Source organism: Saccoglossus kowalevskii, chromosome 5, assembly GCF_978046115.1.
Source record: "Saccoglossus kowalevskii chromosome 5, keSacKowa6.1, whole genome shotgun sequence".
NCBI classification, from domain to species: Eukaryota; Metazoa; Hemichordata; class Enteropneusta; family Harrimaniidae; genus Saccoglossus; species Saccoglossus kowalevskii.
Genome location: NC_140645.1, coordinates 42,448,106 through 42,472,734, shown reverse-complemented (window position 1 = coordinate 42,472,734; position 24,629 = coordinate 42,448,106). Strand labels below are relative to the sequence as shown.

Sequence of the window (24,629 nt, the reverse complement as noted above, 5' to 3'; positions counted from 1 at the left end):
TATCACAGAAATCAGAAAACTCCTCATATTATTGAATGTGGCGACAACTAATAATACAGAATCGCTTACAAATCGCCTGGTTGCAGCTGAAGATATCGATGCCGTAGAATCATTTCTAATAGTGGCGACACTCTCACTCGCCCGGCTACTGAAGCTGGTTAACGAACTCGCCCTGAAATTATTTGGACTCGTTTTATTATTTTCACTTGTCTTATCTGACCAGGCTTTCGGTGACGAGTCTTGCACAGCCTTGTGGTTGTGTCCAAATTTGTTTCTGTAAAATATTTGCACCTGAAAAGAGACCAGGAATCAATTGGAAAACCTGAAGTGTAATTGCGCCTAAGCCGATTCACAGTCAGTAGTTCCAAGGGATAGACAAGGTAGGATATCAAATACAGAACGACTTCATCCATTGGTGGTCGTATACCCAATGGGGTATGTGGCCACAAACACTAGTCGACATTAATTCACTATTGAGTTCGACTGGGCTGAACCTACGAAACTGTCTGAAGCTCGGCAAGTGAGTGTATTTAGTCAGGCTCGCATGACGACAGACTATTGCCATTAATTCCCTGCTAAATGACATATAACACTTCATATGAACCATGGTTCTTGTGAACAAATGGAACATGTACATTTCGCATATGTACTAGTAATTCGCATAAATTTCAAGTGACATTCACGTCAAAAATTGGATATGCTACTTCATTATCAGAACAATTATTATAATAAGTACAAGAGAGGGGGAGTTAGTATATTGCTGCTCATGTTAGGTTAAAATGGTCAACTAAAAAAAAACGAAATTATTTATTCGATATACGTAGCGTTATTTCAGGGAGGAATAAGATCATAGGAATTGTACTTAAATAGTATTCAGGAGGAAAAGAACTCACCTGCACATCAAGCACCCCATATAAAATAAATATAAGTATTCCCTGTAGAAATAATATAAATATAGTTCAATATTCATTGTTATGCGAGAAACATCGACGTTTGTAAATATATTATCTATCGCCCAGGAACTGAGAATGTAGGTAGCATATACAACAGATAATTTCCGTAACTTAACGGTTCCATATCATCCGGAATCTCATACGACGATTCTTTGCATGCCAAGTAAACATTACAGGACAGAGGCATCAGTAACGGCGTTACACATTAGGTACATGTGAATCCCGGAACTAATTTACAAGCATGATATGCCACTTTCAAACAATTATTTTCTGAATATTAAACTGTGTGTACACTTTGTTTTTCCAGGTCTCATGAACTCACAATCTCCAGATTTGTCTGGAAAACCAACCGCTGAATAACAGCAATCGCCACGTTAGACAAAGCATGGGTTAACATCAACAGCGGCGGAATAAACAAGCCATGCGTTGTAATAATCACAATGCTACAGAATATACTTACCTGCAGTATATTACAAATAGCATAGACTGTGTATGTAGGTTCAGTATTCTTTTCAATTGCAAAAGACTTTAAGAACCATGTAATCATTAAACAAGGCAGAGTAATAATAGTGGCTCGGATTGCTGGCCTGTAAAAACAATTTACAATTTACTTAATATATATATTAATATTAACAGCTTCCCGGCGTTTTACGTATTTAACCACGCCACAGTTTATTGTATTAATGGTACTTAGTTTGAAATATTACGCTGCTTGCCATCAAAAATAACAAATATTGAATGAAAAAATATGACTTACTTCAACTTATTCATATCCACCATCCCTTTATGGCGATTCTTCTTTATTGTTAAAAATCCATGTATTACAAAGCACAAAACTACTACATTTACCTGCATGAAAACAACAACAAATGGTATCAGTGTTATGCTGTGACGACCACACAATGTTAACCCTACTTCAGCATGGTATCAGTGTTATGCTGTGACGACCACACAATGTTAGCCCTACTCCAGCATGGTATCAGTGTTATGCTGTGATGACCACACAATGTTAGCCCTATTCCAGCATGGTATCAGTGTTATGCTGTGACGACCACACAATGTTAACCCTACTTTAGCATGGTATCAGTGTTATGCTGTGACGACCACACAATGTTAGCCCTACTCCAGCATGGTATCAGTGTTATGCTGTGATGACCACACAATGTTAGCCCTACTCCAGCATGGTATCAGTGTTATGCTGTGATGACCACACAATGTTAGCCCTACTCCAGCATGGTATCAGTGTTATGCTGTGATGACCACACAATGTTAGCCCTACTCCAGCATGGTATCAGTGTTATGCTGTGATGGCACACAATGTTAGCCCTATTCCAGCATGGTATCAGTGTTATGCTGTGACGACCACACAATGTTAGCCCTACTCCAGCATGGTATCAGTGTTATGCTGTGATGACCACACAATGTTAGCCCTACTCCAGCATGGTATCAGTGTTATGCTGTGATGACCACACAATGTTAGCCCTATTCCAGCATGGTATCAGTGTTATGCTGTGACGACCACACAATGTTAGCCCTATTCCAGCATGGTATCAGTGTTATGCTGTGACGACCACACAATGTTAGCCCTATTCCAGCATGGTATCAGTGTTATGCTGTGACGACCACACAATGTTAACCCTACTTCAGCATGGTATCAGTGTTATGCTGTGACGACCACACAATGTTAGCCCTACTCCAGCATGGTATCAGTGTTATGCTGTGATGACCACACAATGTTAGCCCTATTCCAGCATGGTATCAGTGTTATGCTGTGACGACCACACAATGTTAGCCCTATTCCAGCATGGTATCAGTGTTATGCTGTGATGACCACACAATGTTAGCCCTATTCCAGCATGGTATCAGTGTTATGCTGTGACGACCACACAATGTTAGCCCTATTCCAGCATGGTATCAGTGTTATGCTGTGACGACCACACAATGTTAGCCCTACTCCAGCATGGTATCAGTGTTATGCTGTGATGACCACACAATGTTAGCCCTATTCCAGCATGGTATCAGTGTTATGCTGTGATGACCACACAATGTTAGCCCTATTCCAGCATGGTATCAGTGTTATGCTGTGACGACCACACAATGTTAGCCCTACTCCAGCATGGTATCAGTGTGATGCTGTGATGACCACCCAATGTTAGCCCTACTCCAGCATGGTATCAGTGTTATGCTGCGACGACCACACAATGTTAGCCCTACTCCAGCATGGTATCAGTGTTATGCTGTGACGACCACACAATGTTAGCCCTACTCCAGCATGGTATCAGTGTTATGCTGTGACGACCACACAATGTTAGCCCTACTCCAGCATGGTATCAGTGTTATGCTGTGATGATCACACAATGTTAGCCCTACTCCAGCATGGTATCAGTGTTATGCTGTGACGACCACACAATGTTAGCCCTACTCCAGCATGGTATCAGTGTTATGCTGTGACGACCACACAATGTTAGCCCTACTCCAGCATGGTATCAGTGTTATGCTGTGACGACCACACAATGTTAGCCCTACTCCAGCATGATATCAGTGTTATGCTGTGATGACCACACAATGTTAGCCCTATTCCAGCATGGTATCAGTGTTGTGCTATGACGACCACACAATGTTAGCCCTACTCCAGCATAGTATCAGTGTTATGCTGTGATGACCACACAATGTTAGCCCTACTCCAGCATAGTATCAGTGTTATGCTGTGATGACCACACAATGTTAGCCCTACTCCAGCATGGTATCAGTGTTATGCTGTGACGACCACACAATGTTAGCCCTACTGCAGCTCTACCCGTAATTGTTCCAGAATTGCGGCCCTCGGCGATTTTCACCTGTAATTCCTCGGTTTCGTGAGTTTTCTATTACTCAGTCATACTTTATACATGGACACGTAGTCAAAGCAATCTGAGGGATAAATCTGTGATTATCCGTAGCTTAACTATACTGAATTATCAGTTTGTATATAATCTACAAGAGCTTAATCGGAATAAGAGTTACTATAAATAGCCAATTATTATTACATCAATCACATATTTTACTGACTCAAGGATTATTGTACTTACTATAATGCGGAGAAAACTGTGTATTAAAAGGGTTATGTACGGATGAATGTCGTTCGAAGTTGTTAATCATCAAACAAATATTTTTTGTCGAAATGATCTATGACAAATATAACAGTTTTGATATGCTCCCTTCTTCTATAACTCCATTCCTCCCACTCCCCCTCTCTTCCCTCATTCTACCTTCTAGAGGAAGTTTTCACATAAGATGCACCTTTGGTTTGTATATCACTTACTTTGTTATTAACGACTATTACATCTATATTACTAGCATTACAATGTTTATTTTGTACTCACAATAATTACAAAAACTGTTGGCCCAATAAATCCGTAGACAGCTGGATCATTTATACTCAACCAGCAACTGGTAATAAAAAACGTTACGTACACAGTTAGCGTAAAAGTCCTTCCTTGTCGGGTTTATGAATATAGGCATATTACTAGTGTTATATGTGCACATCAAACACGAATATTGTTTTATTATCAGGCAAGGCGATTTAATTGTATAATTTATATTGTATATATTGTATATATAGTATATTGTCAGGGTCAGGGTTGAATACAGTTGGTTTGTCACGTGAGTTCCGATTATCACGTGAGTCTGTCATTATTTTTATTGTGTGTTATCTAATAAACATGCGACAAATTTCACTTCCGAAATAAATGTCTTCTCTGCCTCATGTTTACTATGGTGCAATGCGCGAAACAGAATAAAAAAAGTTCATAACTAGAATACTAGAAATTACGCAATATGCCCTTAGAGGAATAAGTCGAAAAACGTGTAGCAACATGACTTACTAATAACTGTTCCCATAATTTTTGTGTTTCAGTCCGGCAGCCCCTGCTACTACCAGTAAGGGTGTAACCCAGCCGAGTAGGCAGTAGTGGAAAACAGATGCAGATGCCGACGAAATGTGAACGATCTTCAACTCCAGTAGTACCGCCTGAGCCAACATCCAAAAGAAAACCGATAGATACAAATAATGTAATATAACGCCGACCATCCGACATATCATCTAGGATATAAATAATACAACATTGGAGTTAATTGGAGAATGTAGATGTTTTTCATTGTAATTGTTTTCATTATGAGTTGTGATATACCGTACACAACAAACGCACATTTTGCTTTTGGCAGCTCATACAAAGTTATCTCGATAAAATAGTACTAACTACCCAAACATGCTGTAATAGTACATACAAGTAATTCAGTTTTAGCCAATACAAATGTTTTTGTTTGTACGATAAATAATTATCTATTGTGTAAATCATAATTCAATAAAATCACTGGTCGACACTGAGGGATACAGAAACAGCATGCTAACAATACACTTGAGAAAACAAAGCTAGAATTAAATACCAGCAAATGTCCATGTTGATTGTATGGCTGACAATAGATCATACTACTTACCATATCGACTGTTGCATTTATTCCCGATAGGAATGTTATATCGCTGACCATCATTGTGAATAAAAAACATTTGACAACTAAGGCCCAATCAAACTCAAAACTCCTAGAAGTAAAAAATGTCAACAATTAGAAAACACGACAACCAGACACACAACTTCAAACATATATGATTGAGTATAAAGCTGCATAACAAATACAATTATTAATATGATACTATTGTATGAAATAAAAATGTGACGCGAGACTAAATTTATCAGTTAGTTTATACGCTGGTATATAAATGAATTACCTATTTACGAAGAGTAACATTACAAACGTTGCAAGTAGAAAGAACATAGCGACGACAACCCCAGCAACTAGTATGGAATTGAGAGGCACTTTTACTGTAGAGCCATCCTGCAGAGGAGAAAAGATACAAAGATGAATTCAGTGGAGAAATTAACTAGCACAATTAATCTTATGAACAATTGATCTACTTCGACCTAGTGATTGTAACAATTCTTTATAATGAATTAGACTAAACCAAATGAAGTGGTTCACCAAGGCAAGTGTTTTTTTTTTCTAATATGTTTGAAAAATAATAAATCTGAAATTATCTCATTGTCTCAATAACGATATTGAATTGATTGGAATTGCGACTTTGCACACGCACCTCTATAGTCATTAACAAGGCAAAGTGTGTTGCATGAAAGCAATTGCATGATGTGACGTCACTGGCAGTGGACACCGTCTCGCACTCATCTGTACTCCAAATGCTGCAGTATGGACAATTAATTAGAATGAATGAATGAACAGAGCTATCGGTACGGACAGCTGCGAACGATACAAACATAGTGAACGCGTTTGTGATGTTCATCACTAGAGGGCAGTTTTACTTGTTATTTTGTCGCTATTGTCAGCGCTTGCCGTCATCACAATTTTTCTGGTATACACTACACTTTCTAGCGACGAGCTATTTAAATGGAGAAGTGAATCGAACTCTTTACCGTGTGTTATATTGAATTACCTTGTTGTGAGGGCATAGTTCATCAAGGCACAAACCGGATTGGTTGCTGACTGTAGATGTGAATATTGTAGCAGAATAGGTTGTTCTAATGGCTGTACTTGACTCGGGTACATGACCACTGATAATATGTCACTATTCAGTTGACCTTCAGAACTGGCCAGTCTAGGAGAGATAAAGCAATAATTTAACCATGATGTATTACTGTGATTACGAAATAGTAGACATTTGACGTCACCGATTCGTAATTTCCGGCTATTGAGATACTGCTTGATCAGTGGGTGATGTGTTCAGACTGAACACGCAGTAATTATTCCGTGGCTCAGTTGCTGTGGACAAAATACCACATAAATCACTATTGGCGCCCTCAGAGACATTGATATTTAAGCAGTTGTGACTACAGTGTCGATCTGTATCACACAAAAAGTAATTTCTTCTACGATATATCATCATAGTCAAATTGTTTTGTCATTGAAATCGACATTCCAATATTAAGTGACTGCATCAATATGAAGATTGAATGATTTCAAGCTTGTCCCAAAATTAAATACTCGGGTGAAGAGCTAAGAGAGGAAAGCATTGTTTTACCAGGCGGACTCCGAATACAAAACTATAACTTCGGCACCTTGACATGTGCTACGCTTACGTCGATATGTCTGTCATACGGCCGATAAAATTATTCCGACAATCCTGGTATAATGATTTCAATGCAGCTGATATAATGAGTTCGGCCAATATTATTCATTCGACACGATCGATAAAGAACGGTCAATATAATGAATTCGATAACTAAAGGCCGATATTATGTTCGATTCGACACGGCTAACATACATTCGATCCGGATGATATAATCATGACACATATCTGGCCACAGCTAACATAATGTAATCGACATTTTCGCTATAACGTCTTCTATAACGTCGATATAATATATTCGGAGTGGATTATCTAACCATGGAGCTATGATATAACCAAATCTGACCTGGGAATTTAATTTTAGTATTCTATAGGGCAGATATAATGTTTTCGATAAGAGGATGGCGTCTTCAATACTGACGATATACCTTTTTCGGTATGTACTTAATAATCTTTTTTGATAAATATATGTTTTCGACAACTTGAATGATACACCGTATTTCACACGGTCGATATACTGTATTTGATACAATTTGTTGTCTGCGAGACCGATGATATAATCCACACAGTATTGACTTAATGCAATTGTACAATGTAACTATGGTGATACACAATTATTAAAATTACCTAGAGTTCAAATCAGTGCTTGGTAATAATGACGTCACGGTACGATAAATAACGACGGCCAACCCAGATTTATTATTGGAATCTGTAAAAGGAATACTAATTATGTAAATTAGGGACAATTGCTTTATGACAAAAAAATGTATATATCGTTGTGCCGCAATGTTGCAATTAATACAATTGAGAGCTACAAAAGTAAAATTAATGAGAAATGATGATACAGGGAGCGTGCAAAAGATGGAAAGAACAGACAAACATACACCTTTGAATTCATCATAGGTTAATTGTGGTTTATATATTATTTCCCATATAACCAACTTCACCCAAAACAATATATATAATTATTCCCATAAATACAATATAGGTAATATTCACTAACTGAACATATACATGTATTTATATAACTCTGTGAGTGTCGGTACAAAAAGAATGAGTCTATTTATAGCTGCATACGATTCTATACATTTCTTGTTAAATTTGTAATATTTGCATTGACGATTAAGTAAAACATGATTATATTCGACAGTAAGCAATACATACACACGAAACGAATGTACACTGTGATTGTGTCTCTTCAATAAACCTTTTAAATAGCGCTCTCCCGTTTTGAAGTGTTTCTGTGGCATAAGTGGATGTAAAAGACGCATATCAAACAGCGACGACACTTTCTCCTGATCTGCAGTCGCCTGTCATGTCACACGTTTTCACCTATATGTCATATATAAATGACGAAATATAACACTACCAAACAAAATTACCAAATCCAAGTCTGGTTTGATGTGACGCCATGTACGGGTTGCACAGTTGCTGGCGAAACTCAGTGGAAAAGTGGTTTAAAGCAATGTTAAGATATCGTATGCGTATACAGATACGATGTGTATGAAAGTGTATGGGGGTTATCTTCTGACCAATTCGAATAATACCACATCCCTTTCTCCGATTCTTAATCACCACAAGATTGCCATCACCCCACCCAGCCATATTGTAGAGACAACTGAAAACCCGCATTAATTTAACAAGATTTGTTGTTTCCGGCTAGAATTCAACTGCCATAAATCCATTTGCAGCAATATCCCGCAGAGAAAACACATACGCTTACCGACAGAATGATTTTCAAATGTTAGTTAAATGCAACAAAGAAGCCTCACACCAAATATAGAATTCTCGGAAATACTAATTTGGTTACCTAGTTCAGTTAGTAAATCTATTGGTACAGTCACCTGGTCGTTGTTGGTAGTTGTGACCGTGGGGTAAACGTATTTTCCGCTGGCATTAGCTGGAACTGTTATCAATGATGCGTCTGAATTAATAAAAAGCAAAAAAACACATGCCACTGTTAAGATAATAATACAATATCATGTCCTTATCTTAATTCGCTCAACTAAAAAATTTTGAAAAATCGGTTTTGTATTGGTTAAGGTAGTTGTGTTTATTAACGCCGAAATAGCTCATTATGGGTTCCGTCATGCAGTATGGTCTTAAGGTTCGGAAACAGTCCTGTCACGTAGTTCCAAACCCTGAGCATGACAAAATGCACTGTAGTATTCTCGGTCACCCATCGTAACAACGTTTAGTAATAGCAGTGTTATTCAACGTTACCGGAAAACACTAATACATATTTTGGCTGTTGGATTATAATTTGATAAATCTACCAACATTCTACAAAATATTTTTTATATTACAGGCAAGAAAAGAAATTCACTGTCAAGGGTTGAACAGTAGAAAATGCTTGTAGCACGCGTATAATAGCGGACTGTATATAGCGGATTCACATAATACAATTCGCAATGTTATCGACTTCCACAATTGAGAGTGAGTCTGCACAAGAAGGTCGATGGGGGAAACACAGCAGCCAACACAATACGTAGCACCAGTGTGAGAAACAAATACTAGTAATCGAATGAATTAAACACACATGAAACTCGTAAAAACCTACTATTGACACAATGTCTATTATTCGTATATTATCCTATTTAGAAGTGCATGCTCTTCCTTAAAAACATATATTTGACAACATCGGAGAGCTTATAAAGAATTAAAAAAAAGTTAAGCCAATTAAATAGAACATTTATTTTCGCTTCGACATTTAGAGACACTTTATACAGAACCTTCGTGTTTCATTTCCTTTGTCCTACTCTTTATAGCAGTAAAGGAAGGCCGTCTATGCGATTTCCTGGCGCGTATTAAACTCTCTTTTCAACGGATGCTGCGGGCTTTTAATAAAATGCATTCAGTGTTAAAAGGTCTAAGATGCCATGCGTACTGTCTTTTAAAAGTTCCTCTCGAAGGTATAAACATATATATCTATTTATTTTATGTTTCTCTTCATAGAAGCCTAAACATAACTAAATGCAGCACATTCTGAATATTAAAAAAAGGATTCAATTCAATTCGAATGGTTTTCATGCGCGCAACATGTATTTTTTTTTAAATGTGAGTATATAAATCGATTACTCATAGACAAATATATGTTTAGTGACAAAGGTGTCTAGTCAGTCAGTCAGCATGACATGAGACGTGCTAACTTTACGTAGATGCGCGAACACAATTCACGTACTGTTTTCTTGCTAGGTTAAGCGATAAATATGATCTCTGGTTTATGGCTGTGTGATATCGAGTTTATCTATCAACGACTGGCGTAATTTTCATATGTTACGAGTCCGCGGCGATCGGGAAACAAGTTCAGAGCTCGTAAATTAAGAAAACGACTAAACATTGAGTTAATTAATAAAGCGACACTTTCGTCGTAATTGGACGTGCTTAAGTATGCGACACTCACCGACACTCACCGTAACGCAAATGTTTGCAAGCTAGAAAATGGCAAAACAAAATTAAGTGCGAGGCTTACTGTGTGGTGGTGAATTATAAAATTCGACCTGACCTACGTGTATCAGTTTTTCTTATGTTTAAAACAGAATAACAGTTCTATGCGTATATTCAAAATTCTGAGAACGTTTTCTTAAATAACGTAATAATGGGACACCATCAAACACCTTCCTTATCGCACTGTATCTCATTTTCCCTGTAGATCATCTACGTGTTTGTTTCACATTATTAATCAATCTAAATGAAGTTCACTCTTGTATCCCTCGGTATTGACGACATGTTTCTTGGTTGAAACTTTTTCAACTCGTTCGTCCATAAATTATGTAAAATATACCAGTCTTTGGTTTCTAGTGAGAACGTTCGATTACAAGAGACAATTTTAGGCTCGATCGAAGATCGTTCATGAAGCACACGTCACTGAATGACTTACCCATATTTACTGTGGACAATTGTACTTCGTGTATATCAATATTCGACATACACGAAATAGTTTCGTCATAAAATGTTGTCAGTTTCTGTAATAAATTTAAAACTGCGTTTGCATCAGATACCTGAAATTGAAAAAAAAAACAAGGCAGAAATTCAGTAATATCTAATAGACAAATTTCCGTTCACTGCGAAATCTGGCAATTTTGTGGATTGATTAACTGTCGCAAAAATGTACAACTTGAGTCGAACTTGGGTTTTGTTATACCTTTATTTGTAAATAACGTTTGTCAGGTGGAAACATTGTGTTCGGCTACCTTTACTTCGTCAAAATTGACCATCAACAAATGTCTATAATACATTTTTAAGCGTGAAAATACACCCAAAATACCTTCATCTTTTTCGGATCCACTTTTTTGACACCACTAAATAACGCTAACGCCATTTGTTTGTCATGTTTCACGTTCTATTTTTCTATTTAATTAAATCTGTCTTATCATTAGCTTCATTCAGATGGAGTTTCACTTGTCACAAACCACCTATTATAACATGGTTATTCCAGACATTTGGTCAGCTGATTGGCTGAAGCAAGATCTTATATCTGACGCTGGGATACATGTGTTACTTAACCGTAATATAAATATTGTTTGCGCTTGCTTAAATGCATAACTGAACCGCAATCCAACAACCGTGAACACTGTTCACAGTGAGTGAAGATAAACAACCGTTCATACAGGGAAGCCTGCTACAAGTAACCATATAAATTGCAGGAACACTCTTCTTTACTAACATGCGCTTTATTGACTTTCAGTCGGAGAATTATTTCAGTTTACAACTTTTTGATTAAATATACTGAATACATTGTTATAAGGTAGTATACAAGCAAAATCCCCTCGACTGGCACAATTCGTGGAAGAACCATTGTATTAATTATTCATGAGATGCTAATAATGTGGGAGTGTTCCAATGACGTAAAAAGCGATCAAAGGTCGTCATCATACTTCAAAGGAAATAGGATGAAGATCTGAGCGACGCCTCTTAGCGCAGCAAGTTTTATTACACAAAATTGTCGAAGTTTAAGTATCTTACCACACAAGTTGAATTGTTTGATTATCAAGCCTTTTAAATTGTATTGTAATCATAAACTTTAACTTCAAATGATTGAATAACGTAACATGAGAAAAAAGAGCTCTCAACAGAGGTGGTACGATAATATTTTAAATAATAAATAAGTGAATTAAATATTGTATATTTCAATTGGGAAAAAAAAATCGTTCTAGTGTGGCGGATAGTTCAAGCCTTAATATAAAGCTTAACCGATTCGCTTAATGCTACGACTTTGATTTATCAGAACTATTTGATTTACAGCATATGAGTGGACAGCTCAGTTCATGTCAGATCGTTTGCAGAAATCAAACATCCCGCGGTATTACGATGTATTTATAATGTTTATAATGTCCATCGACCCACCTGGTGTACTTCGTTCCAGAGACTTGAATAATCCTCGTCTAATAGTTGACTCGTAACCATTAAGATTGCCTTCGGAACAAAAAAATCAAGAGAATATTAAAGATTTGTGTTTACTCGCCAGTATTCGACCCACAAAATACATTCCTAAATTAATGATGTCATCGGACCCTAATGCTGAGATATTGAACCTACCTCCGTAAAGTTTTTAACAATTGACGAAGTAGTATTGCACGAACTAAGTAAACTATGTTCTATCAAGGTGTATAAAATGGAGGTAGCTGCCACGAGATCACCAGATACTATCAGTTTTGACGGTTTGGATGCATTCTGCAAATCGACTGCAAGAAGAAGAGCACTCGATGCCGAATCGTCCAAGTCAAGTGCCTAAAAATAGAAGTAAACCACAATAAAGATAGTATAATACAATGTATCTTCTTCGCTTCAATCCGCTGTAATTGTAAACGTGTCGTGTATGACTTACCTCAAGCTCCAAATTCGCTAAGACAGTTGATTTACATCGCGTAAAGTCCTGTATAGACCACGTGGTATCATTATCACAGTAACGGTACACATCGCCTGTAACGTCAAGGGACATATTTTTCGAATTACCCACAGTAACCATATATCATTCAGCTAACCAAGAAGAACCCCATGAGATAATAAGCAAGTGTTCTCATGTAACGAACACGTGCAATCGAATAACTTAGGCTTATATGAATCATAATAGAAGGCATATGTAACAACATGAATGCTTTTGTTGTGACAATAAATCATAGCATGGTTAGTCAGAAAGATTGGCTGAAGTAAGATCTTATATCTGGCACTGGAAGTCCTGCGACCATTTTTGAAAATGAATAACCTGGCTTAAATATTTAAAGCGCCATGGTCGTCGCGCAGCGCGTGTTCGAATTTTATGTAAATAAACAATATATTTTACACGCGTTGTATACGTCGCTATGAGTCCCATATCGATCAGGACGCAGCGCAACGACCACCGCTCTTCAACTGAATCGAGATAACACTGAGCACTAGTGTTAATAATGATTTCGGGTGTATGGTCAACTAATCAAAACATGGAATCATCATACACCATACTACTGCCGTAAGTGTGACTATATTGCGTGAAAACTTTCAATAAGAAACATGCGATTTTGTGATCGGGATTTCTACCGAGTTTGGGGAACTCAGCAATCGTAGACTATTAGCTCAATAGGTTGGCAGGCTAGAATATGTACGGAAATCGTTACCGAGCGGTAAGGGTGTATACATTGAAAATATTGGAGTAGTTCAGTGTGCAACGCTTAGTAGATTTATTCCTAATGTACAGTAGATCCGATCCACGACTGACATGATGCTGTTTGTTAGTCCACAGGGTGACGAGAGTTCAGGTAAAGGAGTGAATCAATTGCGAACGAGATTCGTCCGACTTGCAAATATGCAAGTTCGAGCTGGGTAACTCTCCATCCAGTATACAAAGGTGTTCTGAAGTCTCATCTTTCGTAAACATAAGTTTTTGTCATGAATCGTTCATTGTTCAAACTCATTGCTGGTCCATAGCTATTTCGATTGAACAGTCATAACACTGGTCCCTACTTAGAAGGTAGAAGAATTCAATGAGCAATGGAGGAAGAAAATCATATTGTTGTCAGTGGAGAAAGTACGCACGTGACCGTAGACGTTAAGTTCTAAATATAAAAATACGTAATTTTTCTAGGTTTACAATTTCATCATACGACTAAAAACATATATTTTTTTTTTATTTTTTTACTCTGATAATATGCGGAAATAGTATATAGTTTGTAGTGCCCTCTCCCCAATGTACTGGAATTTGTGTTGATTTTGTCATGCGCCTCGCCCATCTAAGCCTATGGTCCATGAAGCGAGTTTCAGACCTTAAATTTGAATACGAAATATAGAATGCGCATCACACAGCGGGTGAATTCTGACCTAGATCTCGACACCCCTTAAGTTAGTATCATGATTAAACGTTGAGAGAGTTGGTACAAACATATATTGTGTAACATGTTATAATGAGTTAGAAACGTTACGTTCGGTTATCATTTCCCGTGCACATATTATACGGCGCCAAAATATTCCATACGAGGTTCCTATTACTCCTTGATACAGTAAGATACAGTAAGATACAGTAAGATACAGTAAGATACAGTAAGATTAAAATAGTATAGCTAAGACGGCAATTCCAGTTTAGTGTGATAATTTTTTGGAGCAAGAGTTAATGTGATTATATACAAACAGGTAATCACATGTAATCTACTTTGTGATATGTGTCCAAAATTTATTAGCGCTAAATTATAGATTCACGAAAAAAACAAAACATTAAACCAACATGATTCTAGGAGACTTAATTGTTTTACAATTGACTCCTTGAAGAGTCACTTATGTAACCATGCCAGTTGTTATGGCAACGAGGTATGTGTTTCTTGGTTAATATAATTTGATGTAGTAACGATATGGGCACACGATATCTTATCATTGTGTGATTGGGGTCGGTGATGCAAAGCTAATAATATGGACGACTATGTAAGGCATATCCTGTTTAAGGTATTGCTGCTCCACAAACTATCAGTAACCATGACAACAAATTGTTAAGTCAATTATTTGCATTCGTCACAGGCGACTGATTATTAACATCAACTTAAACAGTCTGTATTACTATTTACTCCGTCTACACACATTTGTTTGGATGATTACTTTCGTTCATTTATGCGGACGTACAATCAAACCACTTTATCGAACTTTATTGTGTTACGCGGCATAGCAGTAGCGAAAATATCGTACATATATAGAAAAACATGGAACAATTGCACAGGGCTTCATCATTTGACATTCAATTTCGGTGTTAGTCTGGAATCTGAATTATCACCATGTGCTACCAAATGAACTGCGCCCTCATGTACTGAAGTCAGCATCTCAGCATGATGTGGTCAAATATCAACCCAATTTATTGGATGATAGCATTATGATCTCCCAGAATTAATTACTTCAACTGAGTCGAGATAGGGTGTTCAAGAATTGTATCATCGGTTTCAAATAATTGCTTCAAGAAAAATCTAACAATCAATTCGTGTTTTCTAATTACCAAGAACCATAATAATGAAACCGAGCTAATATTTCCTCCCGTCGCCCAATACCAGGCGTATCGTCGGTGCCAGGTGAAAAAAAATTAACGTGCTTCAACGATCGAAAAAGTCAATAAGCCGTCGTTATGTCAGCTGTTTTAATCAACTGTTTTTAAGGACCATTTTTGTATTTTATCGAATAGTAATAAAGAAATTCTCAAGCATAGCTGTCGTTATTCTTATAAATTATAATACACGTTTTATACTGTATTCTTCTTTTTCATCCTTGGGCTACAGTTTTCATTTCCTTAACAGCAAATGGGATGTGATAAATTGTCTTTTATAGAGCGCAGGGCACCTAATGACATAAATTAAAGACATTGTTTACCCCTCGGGGTATTAATCAAAAGATCTTTATGGCGCCTCTGACGCTTTCGTAAATGTATTTTCCACTTTGAAGTGTATGGTTTATTGTTTAAATTGTCCGGATCTGTTCCCTTCAATTGCAATACGTGTCATAAGTCTACTACTTGGCGCCGACTGATATGAACCAGTCAGTCTCATTTATAAACAATAAAAACTTAAATATGTTATTTGTTTCAATATGAATCAGGTAAACCAGTACAATACTCAGGGGGCATGTTATTCAAGATTCTCGATTACTTTGTTGTTTTTGCAGACAACATCCCAATTACCCTCTTGAAAGTGTAACTACGGAAATGTTTTATAGTCGATAAAGGGGGTTCTGTTGTGTTCATGTGAAAAGATAATACTTTCGGTATTCAGTAGTTGTACTTTCGATAAATGTCACGTAACATGGTGTTAATATTATGTGGTTTGAACCATATCAAAGAAGTAGTTTAATTGTTTAGTGTCGTTTATAGTTACAACAATTCACACTCATGTAAATATCAGAACAGTCGAAAACAAACTGTATACAAGTCGTTGTCAATGACACGTCCCCGTTCCGTTCATATTTGAGTGACATATACATTCAAAGCAGATCATGACCGAAATCCCAGACCACTTTCAGTGGTCAAATCCAAAATGCACCTGCATATGAACAACACATTGTACTAAATCTGAACAAAATCCATCCATGCATGACTGAGATCCGCTTCCGGAATTGTGAAAATACGTTATTTTGGTGCATTTTCGGCCTTAAAATGGCCATCATTCAGCTATTGTTCAGCGGATCATGTAGCAAATGCACATATCTATTTGTGACACGATGTACCATGTGTGTGTGAAGTTTGAACTCGATCAATCCAGACATATCTCGGATACGAATCCAGAACTGAATTCTTTAAAACAAAATTGCCGCTAGTCGGCCATTTCAAACAGGTGATCTTGGACGCACGGACGCACGGATGCACGGACACACAGATGCACGGACGCACGGACGCACACAGGGCAAACCATAAGTCCCCGTTTTTGGACTACGGGGACTAAAAAGACCACTACAGTCAGATTTGCGTCATGTGTTAACCAGGTATTCCAACGTACTTATATCGAGTAAATTAAAAGTGGTTATTAGGCATCGTGAGTTTTGCATTCACATTGTACGTACACACATATTTGACATGAGCTGAATGTATGTGACACATGGTGCAATTTGAGTACATGACATTGATATGGTTGGTCTGTACTCCCAAGCATCATGCACATAAATATACTCAGATTAGTGTATTTATTGAAGGTAACAATAGTGCAAGTTCCTGTGAATTTGTGTATTCATAGCATCATTAAACACTATTACCACGGTCATTGTGGTTTTACTGGGATAGATTCGCTTCGCTTGGCATGAGATATCACGTCAATGAACTTTGCTTGTTGGGTTGATTCAAATTCACGACAACGTGTAAGAACTTTTAGGACAGATTACAATTAAACTTTGACTAAGTCATGCGCAATAATGTTAGTAAGTGGTCACCTATTCGCAACATGGTAAGCGGCCACTGGTAGCTTAGTGGTTGTCGCATCAGACTCATGATCGGTAGACCCAAGTTAAAATCCAACCTCAAGCTACCTTGGACGAGTGTGCCACAGGTTAAGGTCCGCAGGTGCTTGTGTTCGACTGAGCCTGGTTGATGCCAGGATAGCGCATTAAATTGCCATTTGATAGAAAGATGGCCCCAGAGCCCACGTGTAGTCCCACACATAAATATATGAACATGCACAAAAAAAGTCAGGAGAGACAACAGTGACATTCAATGCCCGGAACTCTCGCCTGGCACAAAAAGAACTATTCGCAACATATCTTGGGCGTATTGAACGAAATGCAGATTGATTATACTGTAGCATTAACAAATGTGCACACATACGAAAATAATGTCACATTATCAAAGATGTGTATCCTTATTTATAGATCTTGGCAATATAATATAAAAGTGCCATGTTATTATTAGAAAATATCTAACCGCATGGCACAGACCAGTGTGAAATAAAATGATCACATTTAGAAAAAATAAGGGCTGTGAATGTTGTGTAACGTTTATTACGAAAATATCTGGCTTCAACATGTTAGTCTAATCTGTCTGGTTTGCGTTAATCAAGTACGTAACGTATCGTATCGTCTCTATAATATTAGCATGTCACATTAGGCAATTTTATACCTACCTTCAGTGCTTCCTGGGCACAATAGTGTGGCGTTTGCACCTATCTCTGTAGCTGGCCACTCATAACTGCCCACGGTCTCTTCTGCGCATGTCGGTGTTGTTAAAGTGTCAGTTGTTGATACTGGCGTTGCCGTACTTGCTTCAGTTACTGTGAAGAGAAACAGATCAGTTGTCATAACAACAATGGCTGTTAAATAGAGCATATCGTTTCTACAATGAAGAGAACTTTACGGCAAATAATTGCTTCCTTAATACGCACGTAATGCACTGGTGAACACATTTACAAAACTAAACGTCAGGCAAATTACTTCTCAATACTACTTGAGCAGCTCAAAGAAACGTCGCTGCCATGTTAAAGGAACCAAGTCAACATGTTTGTTTGAGTCTTCATATGCAAATCACTTTTATGACCCTTCTACCCTTGTGTAGTTGTCGCATAAACGAACTTGCAACTACAAATCCGCCACAAAGACTCATGTCAGTTTATGAATTTTCACCGAGGCAGTGTATTGTTATGATTTGACCGCTACCTCTATATACATACGACATTTTATTAATTTCTTTTCACATTAGCTTCGTTTTCATGATCACAGGTAAAATTCAATCAAAGGCGAATTCCATTTTCATTTAATTCAAAATAACTGAATGTAAAATTTGTCACTGTTAAAGGCCCCCTGTATTCACTGTAGTTGAAAAAAGAGGTTTTTCGAGCAATACAAATTATAATGAATTACACCATGCACCATTTTATGATAAAGTCCTTATCAAGGCTCAGTTCATATATAATCAATGACAAGACGTTAACAATTACCACTAAAACCTCTCCAATAAATCATGTATACTTCAAAAACAAACAAAACATCGTGGATAATGGACTATGCTTTTAAAGAGAGATAATCATAATTGTAAAATAAACGCGTCACTTGGAACATAAGTAATGTATGTAATGGAACGATTGGTTTAAAAAACACACAGAAGGAAATGGAATATATTAGTATAGTCACATGTTGAAGCTGCACTGCATACAAATACTTACATACAACCAACATGAGAGTCTGTCTTTTTATTAATATGGGATGCGATTTGGATGATGGTCGGTGAGTAAAGTATTAACAAAATAAATACTGTTTATTTCATATCAAACCCTACCAATATTATATTAAAAACATGCTCACTATATCATATGGTAATATTTATTATCACTGTGATACATATTAGGTTCATTGTTTAATTAAAACAAATAATAGAATATGTTAGTAATGTGATGTAAAGTTTTCTAGAATAGAAACACCACAAGGATTTCAGTTGAGATTTACTTTAATTTTTTGAAAGAATTCCTTCCATTGTAAGAAGTTAACATTGAACATTTGCAAATCACTAAACTTCTATTTTACCATTCAAAATTCAAAAGTGATTGATTAAAACATACTGATATTTTAGCAACGTAATTTATTGTATACATTTTACTGACTGCTTGTTCATCGTAATAATATTATTCACGTGACTACACAATAAATAACTTGTGTTGATGATGCTCATCATGTAGTGAGTATATTCCTTGATTCGCTGTAATGCGCTTTACACATATGCTATCTCAGGAAACCTGCAAAATGTCGTTGTCGTTGTTTTGCTATTATGTGTGTATATTATTGTGTGTAATGTTCAACGATGTCAACTACAAAAAACTGCAATGATTTGTGGATATGGCCATAGAAAAATAGATTAGGTCCTTATTAACAAAAACATTATAGATACACCAAATAGAAGCCAAAGTTTAAGCCTTCCCAAATAATTCTTTACTTTGTGACAGACTTTACAACACCATATCCAGCCCAACACAACAGTTTTTTGATGTTTATTTAAGTAGTATTATTAATTGACAGAAGTTCAATGTGTGTTCAGTAAGTCGGTTGACAGCAACATAGATGGAAGACATCTCGTATTGTACATGGTATTATGAATCGTCTCATTGCGCTAACAGAATTATACACGTGTTTCGACAGCATTGTAATATATACTCCATATACGGGAATAGGAAACACAGGCGAATCAGAATAAGAACAGAATAAATCAGAATGTTTGATGTAACGTTTTCCAAATCGTTGTTGTTTGGAAATTTGGGTTAAACCACAACAGTTCATTATGTGCAACTATTGCGCAGTATGATGATAATAAAGTAGTTGTCGATATTTATGAAATATCTGTCTGAACACTTCATTACCGGTGTTATGTGCATAATAATTTGCAAACTAAATTGTGAAATGAAGTGATTTTCAGAACAATACATGTCAAAACTTCCTATTTTATATCATCTGAAGCTCTGATCCATGATTTGTTTTATTGAACATTTAGTTCTGTACTATTTAACATTTGTGTTGATTATCAACTTCAATAGACGACTGTGATCAATGTTGATAGTGATGTTTTCGCTCTGATTATATGCGGAAATAGTTGGTAATGCCCCATAAAGTAAAATTGGTTGAGTCATGCGCCTCGCTCATCTAATCTTCATGTTCCATGAAGAGCGTGTTAGCCCTAGACTTTGTATACGAAATCTAGAACGCGCAGTATACAGCATAATTAATTACGAGAATCGTGGTCTATCAAAAGACATGACTCTTTCTCATCCCCCTGCTATGCAGACTGTGATTATAACAATATCTAACCTAAATTAGATGTACATATTGTTTGTGTGGCAGGTTAGTGAATAAGTTTTATCTTTTATCTGTCAGTAAACAATGCTGATTCACATTAAAATACACAGTTATTATGTATGCCTTATAATATGAACAAATAATAAACTGGATATATCATCCTGTGTAATATTAAAATCAAAAGATATCGATTACGCAATAGCCTATTAACCGTTGAATCCTTTTTTTGCAAATATGGATCTTTATGATTTTGATTTTGTCATTAGTATCACGTATCACGTTCGGCAGGTAATCCGTTGTCTTGTTCGCAGTGAGTGTTTCTAATACAGCCACACTAAAAACGGTTCTTCAAATATACGTTCATCACAACACTGTATGTCCGGTAAATATTTGATTGTTCATTCGTTCGACTCGCTAATTTGTTTGTAAAAACAGTGACCGTGCAAGTCATGGTCCAACTGCAACAAGCCTGTTAGCTGCTGGCGTCATCGAACAAAATTCCACACACACACTAGAAGCCAACATATAGTACATTTAGGCATAATGTGAGTAATGTATAGTGTCATATTATTAGGTAAGTTGGTTCTACAAAGTGATAATGGAGCAGCAGTAATCATTGGATTAAGATAAGACGACGTACAACGTGACACTTCTTTACGTAGTGTCATTAGCCATTCTGATTGAAATGGAAAAAGAACGAACTGCTTCATTACGATGTCGCTAGGCTCGCTATAATGTCTTGTCATTTGGATTATTGATAACAACATACTCAAATATATTGAACAAGGTGCCTGGCGGAACTATGGATTGCGTATCTTGGTGAATTAATTCCTTGTGCGCCTAATACCTAATTTAAAGCGAAACTAGAGATAGATCATCACGATTGAAGACCTTCTGGGAGATTAAAAAGAAATAGCCCAATAAATGATCATGCTGGTGTGTCAATTAATCACGTCACTATGACAACTAATATGCAACGCGCGTTAATCTAATCTAATGAGCAGATATTGTAGCTCTAATTATAGAGGCACGGCTGTGACTTGTAACCAATGAGCATGACTTACGAATTATGTTCATATCCGGCAAACGTTTATATATTATGACAAGCTGTGAACATTTTCGTCAAACAATGACGTACTTTTTAATGTTTCCATTATATCAACTCAATGTTATAATTCAAAATTATTAATTTCAGTTCTGTGTATGATATTTCAGTACACTGCTCAGATATATGTTAATGTAACACACAACAACAGACCTGGGCACCGACGACCATCCGTTTAATATTCAACCTTCAACATAGTTATTGATCATCATGACAGTTTCTAAGAATAAACAAAGGGTATTACGGATCTAATTTAAAAACCAATAAAACGGTTTTAGGACCTCTCACATATTGTATTTATTTATGACATAATGCAAAGTTATTGTGCGATAACCTAACATCGGTGGCCGTAACTAGAGAACCGCCAAACGCGATTAGACGTCACGCATAATAACCATAAATTATCATACGATTCGTGAGCGTCACTGGTGTGTATGATATTTAACAAAGTTTTCACATAATACCACTTATTACGCCAACTTGATACTCGTGACCAACGGCGCGTGCATAATACCAGCCCATGCAGTCACTCCCATCAATCATCTCCACGAACAAGTGATATCACGTGTAATACAATAAAAAAAGTAAAAATAGCATATGTTTTTTATCCAATATTACGTAACACCATCACGTCATGTGGTGATTTATCATAATTATTTAAGCAAATTACCCCTTGTGGAATGGAAAAATAGAAAATGGAAATGGTGATCTGTTTTTGCAATTACTGGGGATGTAATAATAAACGTTAAACAGCTCTAGTAATCTCGTTTTATCTGTGCCAGGGGATTATGCATGATATTGCTTGAGTAAATTGCCTTTGGCATAGCAACATAAAACTACATTACTCTGAAAAAGCAAATGAAATCACAAAAAGGCATTAATCCTTGTTAATCAAATAACTGACGAAAAACAAGAGGTTTTTATACAAATAGATCCCAAATCGTTGACACCCCGCTTTTGGCATCGACATCTACATAGTGTTTAATAACAAATTGTTCTCTAAACGAAGACAAGTTGAGACTTCTTTGTACTAACTAAGTTAACGTAGGGGTCAATTACAATGGGTACGTAGTGTGTCATTTTTTTTTTGTAATTCAAACCGAAACCTAATTGGTATTTGAATTCATAATTTGAGTTGAGCCGAGTAAGAAAACAATAGCGTTTGTTCAATTGACGTCACAGAGCACTACGTCATATTATTAATTATTTATGCGATTAGGAATGAAAACGTCTGCTCACGTTGTCCACATTTGATAGGCACAGTACCAAGTTCTTTTATCACGTCAATTTTACTTTTAGTAATATATCGTACACGTTACAAACGCTATTGAAAACTAACATTCTTCTGCCTTAATGACATACACGTGACATTACGCTGTGAGCGAAGAATAGACGGACTACATGGCATGTACTCAAGAAGAAATGTGACGACCTTATTACTATACATTGTTAAATCGGTGGGAGTAAGATGTATGAATCTCAATGCTTAAAGCAAAGTAGTGATGTTAGTGTTACAATACTTTTATCGAATGAGAAATGTGGGATACATGCGATTCTAAAGCATAGATAGAGTATGTTTATCTCTAATGGGCATGTGATTTATACATTCAAACATTTTTTTTGTCGTCTTTGATATAAGTTGAGGCAGAAAATATTGTATTGTTCGAGGTTAAAGTTTTATAATTACCAATTTTTGGCTTTACATTCACAGAGTCATATACTTACTTTTACATTATGACATATACCAACACTGACAAGATAACACTTTATTTATATTCTTATCATATGTATAAAATGGAACAAAATCAAATATGAGTTTGGATCACACAACAAATTGTTAAACTTAACTATAAAACCTAAGACAGAAATATAATTTCAAAAGTGAACTCATTTAACGTAGTAGATATGTTAGTTGTGACGGTTATTGATTATCGCCATAGCAACTGTCAACAACCAAAGTTTCCACACATGCGCATTGTGTCTAATTGCCGTATATGCTAAAGCCCAACGGACGTTGATAGTAGACTCAAAGGAAATAAAAATTGAAATAGGCGTGAATAATTGACTATAACCAAATCATGACATGCCACTATCTACACATTGATTCATGATTGGCAGTTATCGCCATTCATGCAGCTATCAATTACTAAAAGTGGTAAGAAAAAAAACCTATTTGAGAATCAAGTTCGTGTGATAAAAAAACTGCTATAATATAAATTTGGTACAAACAGGTTTAGGGATGTAAAGAATATGTGAAAGCTAATTTTTATACATGATATTTATGACATGAAAACTAATGAAGATGACTTGTTTTGAGCTGAAAGTGACCTTGTGAACCTAAAAAAATGTATATAACAATATTAAGAGGAAATTGAAAAAGGAGAAAATGTTTTCGTCATTTTCATGTGTGATATCTTCGTAAATATTTCATTCTGTGTTTAATTGTGCAATTCTCGGTAAAGCAGGAAACTACAAATATTTGTATAGTTTCTTTTAAAATCGATCGCTAATGAATTGTCTTTTCACATAAAAAAATAATGCTTGCAAAGCTGTCTCTAAAATGGGATCTGCATTTGACTTGAAGCCCCCCAAAAACCACAGGAAATGAAGCTAATTTTTGAAGACTTATACAGCAGCCATCATGCGTGTTATTGTTAATTTTTTGCACGGATGTTATTTGAAAGGAATCTTTTTAAACCATGTATTCTTGTATTTGGCAAGGTCATTAGTTGGTTGCATGTTTGTTGATTCATATACG

The 24,629-nt window shown here is 36.4% G+C and overlaps 1 protein-coding gene across 1 annotated transcript in view; it reads right to left on the bottom strand.

Moving 5' to 3' along the window:
* LOC100374391 (cadherin EGF LAG seven-pass G-type receptor 2-like) overlaps positions 1–24,629 on the bottom strand; it is a 71,337-nt gene that overhangs the window by 3,754 nt on the left and 42,954 nt on the right. The window contains exons 4-20 of the mRNA XM_085499018.1: positions 18,114–18,260; positions 12,896–12,990; positions 12,607–12,798; positions 12,415–12,483; positions 10,949–11,069; positions 8,879–8,992; positions 7,696–7,777; positions 6,436–6,597; positions 6,082–6,184; positions 5,719–5,825; positions 5,430–5,532; positions 4,817–5,034; positions 4,316–4,382; positions 1,711–1,802; positions 1,414–1,540; positions 894–935; positions 70–291 (exon numbers count right to left, since the gene is read on the bottom strand). Of these exons, the coding sequence (XP_085355144.1) occupies positions 70–291; positions 894–935; positions 1,414–1,540; positions 1,711–1,802; positions 4,316–4,382; positions 4,817–5,034; positions 5,430–5,532; positions 5,719–5,825; positions 6,082–6,184; positions 6,436–6,597; positions 7,696–7,777; positions 8,879–8,992; positions 10,949–11,069; positions 12,415–12,483; positions 12,607–12,798; positions 12,896–12,990; positions 18,114–18,260 (2,063 nt within the window). The remainder of the gene's footprint in view (positions 1–69; positions 292–893; positions 936–1,413; positions 1,541–1,710; positions 1,803–4,315; positions 4,383–4,816; positions 5,035–5,429; positions 5,533–5,718; positions 5,826–6,081; positions 6,185–6,435; positions 6,598–7,695; positions 7,778–8,878; positions 8,993–10,948; positions 11,070–12,414; positions 12,484–12,606; positions 12,799–12,895; positions 12,991–18,113; positions 18,261–24,629) is intronic.